General features: G+C 49.0%; 1 protein-coding gene across 2 annotated transcripts; it reads right to left on the bottom strand.

Annotated features, from left to right (window-relative positions):
• Positions 1–4,818: 4,818 nt before the first annotated feature.
• On the bottom strand, positions 4,819–9,772 carry MYC (MYC proto-oncogene, bHLH transcription factor). 2 transcript variants are annotated; one of them, XM_009244088.4, is made up of 3 exons: positions 9,634–9,772; positions 7,226–7,997; positions 4,819–5,858 (listed from the first exon to the last, which is right to left on the bottom strand). In XM_009244088.4, exons 2-3 carry the CDS (start codon positions 7,980–7,982, stop codon positions 5,296–5,298), a joined length of 1,320 nt encoding a protein of 439 aa, XP_009242363.4. In that variant the 5' UTR covers positions 7,983–7,997; positions 9,634–9,772; the 3' UTR covers positions 4,819–5,295. The 2 variants fall into 2 exon arrangements, with proteins under 2 accessions (XP_009242363.4, XP_024107017.3); XM_024251249.3 differs by having other exon boundaries at positions 7,226–7,994; positions 9,634–9,769.
• Between the last annotated feature and the right edge of the window lie 3,025 nt (positions 9,773–12,797).

The raw sequence follows: 12,797 nt of genomic DNA, 5'->3' as shown, positions 1-12,797 counted from the left end.
TGATGTCTTCTCCTTTGGCTCTTCTTCCAGAATTTCCTGGGCTCTTTCCTGGATTCCATTTTCTCTGGGGGGAGAAGGAATGCCTTTAGCAGCTCCTGGAGCTTGAACCTCCTCCTGCTACATAGTAAGCTCTAAAGTGTTTGCAAAATAGAATCAAATTGCCTGTTTTTGGTGGGGCGCGGTGGCTTATGCCTGTAATCCCAGAACTTTGGGAGGCCAAGGCAGGTGGATCACTTGAGGACAGGAGTTGGAGACCAGCCTGACCAACATGGTGAAAACCCATCTCTACTAAAAATACAAAATTAGCTGGGTGTGGTGGTGCATGTCTGTGATTCCACAGGATTACTGGGAGGCTGAGGCAGGAGACTCGCTTGAACCCGAGAGGCAGAGGTTGCAGTGAGTCGAGACTGCGCCATTGCACTCCAACCTGGGCAACAAGAGAGAAACTCCATCTCAAAAAAAAAAAATAAAAATAAAAAATGCCTGTTTTCTTTGTTCTCCATTAATCCATAACCCCTCAGCACCAGGACCTTATCCATCCCATTTATCTTGGTATCTCTTCCTACCTCTAGCATGGTACGGGCAAACAGCATGCTCAAATGTTGGTGAATGAATAAATAATTTCTGCTTTCACCATTTTGCCAGCTCTGTGAATGCAGGCAACTTACTTAATCCCTCAAAGTTTCAGTCTTCTCATTTGGGAAATGGGCATTGGAGATAGAGTTTACCTCCTAACTGCTGCTTTGGGGATGAAGTCAGATAACACATGTAAAAATGTTTAGCACACAGTAAATGTTAACTACTATGACTGGTTTTTGTTTGTTTTTGAAACAGAGTCTCATTCTGTTGCCCAGTCTGGGGTGCAGTGGTGCAATCATGGCTCACTGCAATCCCCTCCTGCCGGGTTCAAGCGATTCTCCTCCTACCTCAGCCTAAGCTGGGACTACAGGCTGTCACCACGGCCAGCTAATTTTTGTGTGTGTGTGTGTGTGTGTGTGTGTGTGTGTTTGTCTTTAGTAGAGACAGGATTTCGCCATGTTGGTCAGGCTGGTCTCGAATTCCTGGGCTCAAGTGATCCACCCGCCTCGGCCTCCCAAAGTGCTGGGATTACAAGCGTGAGCCACCACGCTCAGCCATATTACTGTTGTTTTGTTGTTGGTCCTTGTGTGATTTGGGGACAGCCATTTAACTTGCCTAAACCTCAGTATTGTCACATTCAACAACTGTCACATTCTTCCAGCTGGCTGTTGTCGGGTCTGGTGAGATGGAGAGTCTGGAAGAGTGTATGTATGTACTAAATGTTCATTCTCTCTCTGAGCTCTCTCCTTTCCCACCCCCATAGACCTCAGACTGCACTGGAGTATTTTATCCCTTAATGCGCTGAAGGGGATGACAATGGAAAGAAAGTGTTGGAGACTGTGGCTGAGCTCCCAGGCACTCTTTGAAAACAAAGAGCATTCCTTTCAACCTCAGAAGATCTACATCCCATGAACACTTGTTTCCTTCAACTCTGCCTTCCGAAAGAGCTTAGTATAAGCTAATAATGAGTGAAATAAAATTAAAAATGAAATCAACTTACAGTCATTTACAGTCGTCTCCAACCAGTTTGGCAAAGACAGCATTTCTGGATGTTTTCCTCTAAATGGAGAGTTGGTGTAAGTTCTCTCCTGAAGGAGCTAGAAAAAAGACTTTTTGCTAAGGCTTTGGAGGTAGGTAGCAGGGTCTTTTTAGTTTTGTTTTTTAAAATAAATCCTTGCTCCCATCCTACTGGCTTTGTTTTTACTCTTTTTCTCCTTTATTTATTTATTTATTTTTGAGAGGGAGTCTCGCTGTGTCATCCAGGCTGGAATGCAGTGGCACGATCTCGGCTCACTGCAACCTCTGCCTCCCAGGTACAAGCGATTCTCCTGCCTCCGCCTCCTGAGTAGCTGGGACTACAGGCCGTGCCACCATGCCCGGCTAATTTTTTGTATTTTTAGTAGAGACGGGGTTTCACTGTTTTAGCCAGGATGGTCCCCATCTCCTGACCTTGTGATCCGCCCACTTCGGCCTTCCAAAGTGATGGGATTACAGGCGTGAGCCACCTCGACCGGCCTCTCTTCTCCTTTAATATAGTCTTATAATATTCTATAACCTTGAAGGAGGAGCCTTTTATAAAGTCATCTAGACATGCATTTATAGACAAGGGTGGAGAACATCCTTCGGCATTTTCTAGACTAAGGATTATTTATTGATGGGAAAAAATGCTACAGGGGCTCTTAGTGTGTATACTAAAAAATAATTATTGACTGAGCCAATTATAGTTATTTCAAACAAACCACAGAAAGCCCCCTAATGCAACATTTTTGTCCTTTTTCCCAAGTTTTGTGTGAGAGTTTGTCTTAAAGACCAGCAGAGGACTCTTTACTTATGCATCCAAGCTGTGAGCTCTCTAAGTATTAGGCTGGGATTGTGAAAACTTTGTTCATTTTCAAATTTGATTGATTGTTTTCATGCTGTTGATCTCCTTTGTTGCTTCCAAATGGCAGCATAAAATAACACTTCCTTCCTCTTTATACATTCCATCCCTAAATAAATCATTCCAGGAATCGTCTGGGAGAGTCATTAATTCCTGGATAGTGTAATGGATAAAGGGCATAGTCAGAATTAGCTTATTCCTTCTTATACATTCCTGACCAAGTTGCAAACTCCTCCCCTTCACGTCCGATTCTTGATTATTATCTACAAAATAGGTTGCACAATGGCAGAGACCCCTGGGACTCCCTGTATAGGCTCTGAGGGCCAATTTGTATTGTGGTCAAGATCAGCCTGACTTTCGGGAAGGAAGTTGGCATCTGTCCTGTTTTCAGGCCATTCTCTGGCTCAGTAAAGGTAAGAGTGGCCTAATAGGCACTTGGAATGGTTCCTTTCTATTCCCATAGCCAAGGTCCACATCCCTAAAGTTCTTTCCTGATCATTTGGAATGGAGAGTTGTTTTCCTTGCTAGGAACACTCTCTCCTATTCTGAGGGCTTGCCTGGACTTAGTGATTCAGACTAACACCTTCCCGATTCCCAAGTGAGTCACCCCAGAGCTGCACTCCAGCCCTGGGTGACAAAGGGGCAAAGACTGAGCTGTTTAAGAGTGCCTTGCTTTTGTAACCCTTTGAACTACTATACTTCTGTGGATTGCATCTCCCTTTGAATTTCGCCTATATGACATGCCAATTTGAAGCTGTAATGGCGGTACTTAGGACTCAAAAGAAGGATCAAGAAAAAGACATTAAGGTCTTGAATAGATTATTCTAGGAGTCAGAGTCAAATAAAGTAATTATTTATTGATTTATGGGTGATGGTAGATTAAAATCCCGAAGTACAGGGAGCTGAAGACCTACTTTGAGACTGAGACAATGAGGTAATTAGAACAGCAATAGCATCTTTCATTTACCTATATAATCAATATCATTTCTGGTTTGGGCCATAGGTTTTCAGAGGCTTATAATTAATATACACGTTCAAAAATACCTTTTCAAGGACTCAGGATGAGCCTGTGTCATGAGTATGTGAAAGAGGATGGAAGCAAGGAGAGTTTGTAGTTTCTAAAATAATGACTCCCATGACAAAGAATAAATATGTTTTATTTTGTGGTCTGAACTGGTTTCTTCCCAGGAGCCATCATGAGTCTGATTCAACAAATGGCTAAGGTAGGAGTCAAGATGGTGACCTTCTCATTGTAAAAGGAAAAATTAAACAATGAACAACAACACAAAACAAAACAAACAACAAAAAAAGGGGAACTGATGCCTGACCAGGCTTAGATGTTGAGACTTAAAATACATAACCCACTGGACTGTAACTCCTGTACTCACAAGCAGCCAGCTAATTCCTACCGTCGTCTGAGAGGTGGCTTGGACAGGTTAGGAGTAAACAGCCTGGGTTCAAATCTCGCTTCCACTTTTCTCTATCAGTGAATCTTGGGCATGTGGATGAGTCTTTCTGTGCCTCAGCTTCCCTCTCTACTTCTAATATAGGGAAATCAACAGTATCTCCTTCATGGGGTTGATGTAGAGTTAAGGATAAAATGCTTAGGAGTGCTTGGGACACAAATAGAGCTTAGCATTATTATGACTTGAGTCTGTCCATCAGGCCCCAAACCTTCTTGATCTCAGCACATTAGACCCAGATGAACAAAAGCATGATAGTGAAGGGTTAAGTGTTTTGAACAGAATGGGTCCAGATTGCTGCTTTGTATTATCTGCGTGGCTACAGATAAGTTACATAACCTCTTTGAGCTCTTCTATTTCCTTGTTTGTGAAATAGGGTTAATAGTAGCATTCCTCCCAGAGATCCTCTGGGGTTTATGAGATAACCCATGGACGGGACTGGCGCCTGGTTGTGAAGGCAGCAGAAGCTGGTTCCCGCCCTGTCCCCATCAACTGTCTCACTGGGCAGAATTCCTGGGTTTGGAGTGAGCAGGGGACTGGCACTGGTTAACTAAAGTAACAGGAGTTTCTTCCTCACCTTCCTCCCAACTCCCCAGTCCTTATGCCTCTTTGTGTACTTAACTGCTCTCTTTGACCTCTTGTATCTCCTTTGCTTACCTCTCACCTTGTCACCGGCCTTCGCCATTCCTTCTAACTGTCAACTCTGGCTCTTATCATAACCTCCAGGAAGCATCTTAGAACCTCCGGGAACTTAAAGACCTTAAGGCCCCCAGACCCATTTCAACAGAGGAAAACTCTTGCCTTTCTTAAGACCACCCTCTGAAGGGGCAATTGATGAAAACAAACAGGGATGGTGGTGGTTGGGAGGGGGAAGAAACGAAACAAAACATTCACAACTTAAGATTTGGCTCAATGATATAGTTGCCAGTTATTTTATTTTTTCTAAAAACAATAGAAAAAAAATCAACTTTATAAAGCAAAATGTACTTAAATAAAAAAAATTAGGGTTTATAGTACCTATAATACTAGGTACTATATACTAGGATTGAAATTCTGTGTAACTGCTATAAACGTTTTATTAAAGTTATTTACATTTAATGGCAATATTTACAGAGAAACATTGTGTAAATCTTAAAATTTTTAAAAAACAATTCTTAAATACAAATCTGTTAAAGAAAAAAAAAGATGGTAAGCATAAAAAAGTTCTTTTATGCCCAAAGTCCAATTTGAGGCAGTTTACATTATGGCTGAATCTTTCAGTCTCAAGACTCAGCCAAGGTTGTGAGGTTGCATTTGATCATGCATTTGAAACAAGTTCATAGGTTGATTGATTGGGACAGTTCTGTTAGAAGGAATCTTTTTCCTTACTTTTCCTTATGCACAAGAGTTCCGTAGCTGTTCAAGTTTGTGTTTCAACTGTTCTCGTCGTTTCCGCAACAAGTCCTTTTCAGAAATGAGCTTTTGCTCCTCTGCTTGGATGGACAGGATGTATGCTGTGGCTTTTTTAAGGATAACTACCTTGGGGGCCTTTTCATTGTTTTCCAACTCCGGGATCTGGTCACGCAGGGCAAAAAAGCTCCGTTTTAGCTCGTTCCTCCTCTGGCGCTCCAAGACGTTGTGTGTTCGCCTCTTGTCATTCTCCTCGGCGTCCGAGGACCTGGGGCTGGTGCATTTTCGGTTGTTGCTGATCTGTCTCAGGACTCTGACACTGTCCAACTTGACCCTCTTGGCAGCAGGATAGTCCTTCCGAGTGGAGGGAGGCGCTGCGTAGTTGTGCTGATGTGTGGAGACGTGGCACCTCTTGAGGACCAGTGGGCTGTGAGGAGGTTTGATGTGGCCTCCAGCAGAAGGTGATCCAGACTCTGACCTTTTGCCAGGAGCCTGCCTCTTTTCCACAGAAACAACATCGATTTCTTCCTCATCTTCTTGTTCCTCCTCTTTAAGAAAGGAAATAGAAATCACTCCGTTAGAAAGGTTACATTAAAATAATCGATTACCAGATTAATGCTGTACAAATATAAGGCATTAATATGTTACAAAGGTCTCTGGACAAAATTATCTTCCCAAAGAGCCACATCTAAGCTGGGTGCCGTGGCTCATGCCTGTAATCCCAGCACTTTGGGAGGCCGAAGTGGGCGGGTCATGAGGTCAGGAGAGACCATCCTGGCCAACACGGTGAAACCCCATCTCTACTAAAAATACAAAAATTAGCCTGGCATGGTGGTGTGCACCTGTAGTCCCAGCTACTTGGGAGGCTGAGGCAGGAGAATCTCTTGAACCAGGGAGTCGGAGGTTGATTGTGCCACTGCACTCCAGCCTAGTGACAGAGTGAGACTCCGTCTTAAAAAAGGAAAAAAAAAAAAAACAAGCAATCACCCAGCCACCCTTACTCCTCTCACCATGAAGGTAAGAGTCTCATAAAGGGAAGGACAGCTGGGTTATGGCATGGACAAGAAAACTACAACTTCCCAGGATAGGACATTGATGCCAATTCTTACCTAAGACTTAATGAGGCTTTGGACACACCCAAAGCAAAGCACATTCCCAAGCACCTCCTATTTTTGAGGGACTTTACCAAGAACACTTCAGGTGTTGCAAATGATAGCTGCAAATTGCTTGGTATGACTTTAGCAACTCCCTATTTTACTGGAAATGAAAAAGAAAAAGAATTGCAGTTTTGCCAAAAGTCCAAGAGGGCGGGGGAAGGAAAAAAAGAAAAAAAGAAGTCCAACTTTGGCAAGGATTTGCTTTTCAGTATTCAAAATAGGCTGAGAAGATCCCAGCTCCTCAGCCCACCCACTCTTGAGGTAGTTCACTGGCTCCCGCACTCAGGCAGACCCTGCCTAGCCTCTAAACACAGCCCCTCATTTTTGTAGATAGTTCATTAAATCCCACCACTTCTCAGAAGTTAAGAGGGAAGCAATTCATTCACTCTCTCAGAGATCAATCCTCTTATCCTCATTCACACACTCCCGGCCACCCCGCCCCAGGGCAATTAAAATGTTAACGGGAGGTAAGAAGAAGTGGATTGAGTTGTTAAGATAAGCCAGAAGGTTTAAAAACCTAAATGAAATTCCTGAGGGGTGGGAGACAAACGGGGAGGGGGGCTGGAAACAAGGGCGGTCTAAGGGGAAGGGATGGGAGGAAACGCTGAAGCCCAAGGTTTCAGAGGTGATGAGCTCCCAAATCTCTCCAGATCGGCTATCTCTCCTTCCTAAGAGTGGCCCGTTAAATAAGCTGCCAATGAAAATGGGAAACATATCCAGCCGCCCACTTTTGACAGGCCTGGGCGGGCTTCGCTTACCAGAGTCGCTGCTGGTGGTGGGCGGTGTCTCTTCATGGAGCACCAGGGGCTCGGGGCTGGCCTGCGGGGAGGACTCCGTCGAGGAGAGCAGAGAATCCGAGGACGGAGAGAAGGCGCTGGAGTCTGGCGAGGTGCAGGACTTGGGCAAGCTACTGTCGTTGAGAGGGTAGGGGAAGACCACCGAGGGGTCGATGCACTCTGAGGCGGCGGCGCTCAGATCCTGCAGGTACAAGCTAGAGGTGGAGCAGACGCTGTGGCCGCGGGCGGGGTTCGGGCTGCCGCTGTCTTTGCGCGCAGCCTGGTAGGAGGCCAGCTTCTCTGAGACGAGCTTGGCGGCGGCCGAGAAGCCGCTCCACATACAGTCCTGGATGATGATGTTTTTGATGAAGGTCTCGTCGTCCGGGTCGCAGATGAAACTCTGGTTCACCATGTCTCCTCCCAGCAGCTCGGTCACCATCTCCAGCTGGTCGGCCGTGGAGAAGCTCCCGCCACCGCCGTCGTTGTCTCCCCGAGGGGAGAAGGGCGTGACCGCAACGTAGGAGGGCGAGCAGAGCCCGGAGCGGCGGCTAGGGGACAGGGGCGGGGTGGGCAGCAGCTCGAATTTCTTCCAGATATCCTCGCTGGGCGCCGGGGGCTGCAGCTCGCTCTGCTGCTGCTGCTGGTAGAAGTTCTCCTCCTCGTCGCAGTAGAAATACGGCTGCACCGAGTCGTAGTCGAGGTCATAGTTCCTGTTGGTGAAGCTAACGTTGAGGGGCATCGTTGCGGGAGGCTGCTGGAGGGGAGCACACAAAGCGGAAGGCAGTCTTGAGTTAAAGGGGTCTTGGTGCGGAAACCTGGCGCAGCGCGCAGTGCGCGCCACAGTCCCGAACCTCTCCCCTTGCAGAGCTATCCCCTAAAGCGGCTGGGTGGTCTTGGTGGGGGAATAAAGGGGGCACGCTTTCACCCCCTTTGGGCAGTCCTCTACTATCTCGGAGACGCACTTAGTGAACCAGCGGCTTGGTGCCCGCCGAGCCCCCGCCCTCGGGAGCCCGGAGCGCTAAGCTCGGGAGTCGGCCCCGCAGCGGCAGAGGAATCGAAATCGGCCTTGGCGCCCTTAAGAAGCCGCGGGAGGTGGCGGTGAGGAATACAATTGCCAAAACCCAAGGCACAAAGTTTTGCGCCACCTGAAGGAGAAGGCGAGAGGCGCCTCGGCGCTAGCGGCTGCGTGAACCCCGCTCCCGCGCCGGGGCCCCTCCGCTGCGGCTGTTCCCACTCGCGCCCTCGCAGCTCTCCTACCCCCGCCGGCGCCGCAGCCCCTCCCAACCTCCCCTCTCCACCGCCCCCGTCCCCACCCCCAGTACCGCCCCCGCCCAACACTCCTTCATTTGCCGGCTTTTCTTCTTTTCTCTCGCCGGCTGGAGTGGCGAGCTGAGCCGCAAGCTTTAACACCCCTCCATAAATACAAGGGGGGTGTCAAATAGTAATAGGGGCACCTCCCTTCGCACTCAATACGGCGACGCAACAGCGCCAGAGACCCCGCTGCGATACCTCCCCTGGAGCCACCCCACCAAGGGTAGCAGCTGTTCTGGAACCGCCCAGAGCCCCGCTCCTCGCAGTTCCTCCGCATCTCAGGGGCGCGAGGACACCCGAGGGCGGCTGCGGCAGGGGAGTCAGGGCTGGGTGCGAAGATTCGCCCTGGTTTTTCCAAGTCAACGATTCCAGGAGAATCGGACACATCCTCGCCTCCCTTTTCCCCTGCCTGCGCTTCCCCAACACCACGTCCTAATACCTCTAGAGATCCAGGTTTTAAATTGTATTATTGCTTTTTAAAAAGCCAAATGCCAACTTCTTAAAAGGATCAGGGCGTGTTGGAATCGCCGCAGGGACAGGCGGGCGGGACGCGCCGCAGTGTCCGTCTCCGGCTGTCAGAAATGCAGTGAGCCGAAATTTAAATGCCCTCCCGGAGACGGGGACAAGTCAGCGGCTGCGGAGCTCTCTGGCTCACACAGGCGATATGCGGTCCCTACTCCAAGAAGCTCAGGATGCAAGGGGCTTTCTGCCCACCGCAAAGCAACCCGCAGCCTCCCAAAACCCAGACAGCAATTAACACAATAAAGCAGGAACGTCCGACCGGCCGGGAGTCAGCGTGAATATATTCATAAGGCAGAAAAGTCGAAAGGCTAGTCTTAAAAACCATTCCCGTTTTCCTTCTGCCTTCTCCTCTCCCATCTTGACAAGTCACTTTACCCCGATCCAGTTCTGGATTACCCCCCCACCCCAGCCCCAGTTACCATAACTACTCTAAGAAAAGTGTCAATAGCGCAGGAATGGGAGAAAAGACACCCTATTTCGGCATTCGACTCATCTCAGCATTAAAGCGATAAAAAAAAAAAAAAAAAATTAAAAGACAAATGGACCTCGGCGCTTACCTGGTTTTCCACTACCCGGAAAAAATCCAGCGTCTAAACAGCTGCAAGGAGAGCCTTTCAGAGAAGCGGGTCCTGGCAGCGGCGGGGAAGTGTCCCCAAATGGGCAGAATAGCCTCCCCGCGTCGGGAGAGTCGCGTCCTTGCTCGGGTGTTGTAAGTTCCAGTGCAAAGTGCCGGCCCGCTGCTATGGGCAAAGTTTCGTGAATGCGGCAAGGGTTGCGGACCGCTGGCTAGGGGATCAGCGGGAGGGCTGGGTCGGAGGCGAAGCCCCCTGTTCGCTCCGGATCTCCCTTCCCAGGACGCCGGGAGCGCAGCTCTGCTCGCCCGGCTCTTCCACCCTAGCCGGCCCGCCCGCTCGCTCCCTCTGCCTCTCGCTGGAATTACTACAGCGAGTTAGATAAAGCTCCGAAAACCGGCTTTTATACTCAGCGCGATCCCTCCCTCCGTTCTTTTTCCCGCCAAGCCTCTGAGAAGCCCTGCCCTTCTCGAGGCAGGAGGGGAGCCAGGGACGTCCGGGGCCCGGCGGTGGCGGCCGCGAGCAGCACAGCTCGGGGGTCCTCAGCCGTCCAGACCCTCGCATTATAAAGGGCCGGTGGGCGGAGATTCGCGCGAGAGGATCTTTTTTCTTTTCCCCCACGCCCTCTGCTTTGGGAACCCGGGAGGGGCGCTTCTGGGGAGAGTAGGGAGGGTGGGGAGGAGACTCAGCCGGGCAGAGGAGCACTCTAGCTCTCGGATGTAAACAGAGTAAGAGAGCAGCATGAATTAACTGCGCGCGCCTACCATTTTCTTTTGCTCCCTCTCAAACCCTCTCCCTTTCTCTGCTGCTCCTCCATAGCAGTACTGTTTGACAAACCGCATCCTTGTCCTGTGAGTATAAATCATCGCAGGCGGAACAGCTGCCCTCCACACCGAGAACACACTGCGCGCCCACCGCCACGCCACGCGCGTACCAGGCGGCAGGGCGCCTCGCTAAGGCTGGGGAAAGGGCCGCGCTTTGATCAAGAGTCCCAGGGAGAGTGGAGGAAAGAAGGGTATTAATGCGCGCGCGTTCAGAGCGTGGGATGTTAGTGTAGATAGGGAGGAATGATAGAGGCATAAGGAGGAAAACGATGCCTAGAATGATTAAAATAACCCAGCAACGCATTGCCACGTATACTTGGAGAGCGCGTTATGAATAAACTCCCATTGCGTTTGTTGGGGGGAGTCATGTATTATGCATTATGTATGCACAGCTATCTGGATTGGATACCTTCCACCCAGACTGAGTCCCCCAATTTGCTGCCAAAGCAGCAGATACCGCCCCTCCTGCCCCGCCTACTCAGGCTTCCGTGGGGCCCCGTGCGGGAGGCGTCTGTTTAGCCCTGAGATGTGTCTGCCTGTTCCAGAGCTGGACTAGGGCGGGAGGGAGGTTGCCTGCTCTCTGCCAGTCTGTACCCCACCGTCCCACCCCCGCGCCTCTCACACGGAGTTCCCAATTTCTCAGCCAGGTTTCAGAAGAGACAAATCCCCTTTGCGCCCTGTGGCGCCGGTTTGCAACAGTCTCGGGCTGCCGGGTTTGGGAGAAATCAAAGGCGCTAGACGGGAGAATATGGGAGGGGTAGGGGGTACCCGAACCACGGGACCGGACTTCCTAAAAGGGGCAAGTGGAGAGCTTGTGGACCGAGCCGGGGTAGTCAGCAGAGACCCTTGTGAAAAAAAACCGTTAACTCTTTCCTCCCCGGACAAACCGGACGTTTAATTCCTTTCCAGGTCCTCTTTCCCCTTTTATTATTGGAAATGCAGTCATGCAGAGAACATGCATCGATTCTGATCAAAGAAGAGGAGAGGAGTATTATTTCCGTGCCTTTTTTTTTGGGGGGGGGGTCTTGAGCTAATTAAAATTTGGCTGCCTTCCAGGCATTAATTTCCTAGTTCACTGACTCAAAATTTTTTCTGAATACTAGTGAAAGTGCACTGTATGTAACCCGCAAACGTGTATTCACATTTTATTTAAGCTTCGACTTAGCCAGTTGCCCAGCCCCACACATGATTTGTTTGCTCCCTGAAATGATCTATATTTAATATATAATGTATATTCCCTCGGGATTTTTTATTTTGTGTTATTCCACGGCATGAAAAACAAAAAAACATTCTTCTCATCCTTGGTCCCTCACCCAAAGGCATTTTAAGTAAACTTTTCTCTCCCTCCACCACCTCCAAAAGAGAAAACAATTCGGGGGAAAGGGGTGCCTGTATAGCATGTACGCTGTTCAAGATGGGTTATTACCCGTTGAGTTTGCAGCTCAGCGTTCAAATGTTAAGTGAATATAGTAGCTTCCAAATCCGACGCACTGCACAATTCAGCTTTAAGGATTGCAAATTACTCCTGCCTCTAGGCCTTTGCCGCAAACGCGGGGAGCAACCAATCGCTATGCTGGATTTTGCTGCAAAGCGTCTTTCCCTCCGCCCCCTCTCTGGGCTGCACCCGCGTTCAGGTTTGCGAAAGTAAAGTAAGTGTGCCCTCTACTGGCAGCAGAGATCACCGCGCCTGAATGTCAACGAGGGCGGGGGTCAGGTGGGGGCAGGAGCAGGAGCGTCCAAGGTGCAAGGTTTCCAGCGGGGGAAGGACAGGCGGTTCCTTAAAACAAGTTTCCAGCCACCTCCTTGTTATTCTTTCAGGTTGGCTGCAGAAGGGCCGAAGAAAGAGGAGTTACTGGAGGAAGAAGTGGTTCAGAGGTGACTATTCAACCGTATAAGAGATGGTGAAAATTAACCTATCACCACTTATTGCTAATGAACACCACCCTATGGAGAACCGGTTATGGCAAACGTGAAATAATTCACAAGTATATAGACGAAAAAAAAATTCCAACAAACCCTAAAACAGCCAAACAAGATTTAGCCCCCACGTCTTAGAAACTCATCACCTTTTTTAACCACAAAATTTGAAAGCAAGACATTGGATTTATTGGGGAAAGGGGAGGCACAACAGAAGGTGATGGGTATTTGGTTTGGCTTATTATTATTAATTCTTCTTATTATTATTTTTGAGATAGGGTCTCCTCTGTCACCCAGGCTGGAGTGCAGTGTCACCATCAAAGCTCACGGCAGCCTCGATCTCCCAGGCTCAAAGCAACCCTCCTACCTCAGCCTGATACCCCAGCCCAGTAGCTGTGAGTACAGTGC

This window comes from Pongo abelii, chromosome 7, assembly GCF_028885655.2.
Source record: "Pongo abelii isolate AG06213 chromosome 7, NHGRI_mPonAbe1-v2.0_pri, whole genome shotgun sequence".
NCBI classification, from domain to species: domain Eukaryota; kingdom Metazoa; phylum Chordata; class Mammalia; order Primates; family Hominidae; genus Pongo; species Pongo abelii.
The sequence above is the reverse complement of the archived record's forward strand: the minus strand, read 5'-3'. Positions and strand labels throughout refer to the sequence as shown.

What these genes read in the sequence shown, in the direction of transcription:
- MYC (XM_009244088.4), bottom strand. Translation starts at nt 7,982, where the DNA reads ATGCCCCTCAACGTTAGCTTCACCAACAGGAACTATGACCTCGACTAC. An exon ending in CACCACCAGCAGCGACTCTG is followed by an intron (nt 5,859 to 7,225) that starts GTAAGCGAAGCC and finishes CCTTTCTTAAAG; the next exon opens with AGGAGGAACAAGAAGATGAG.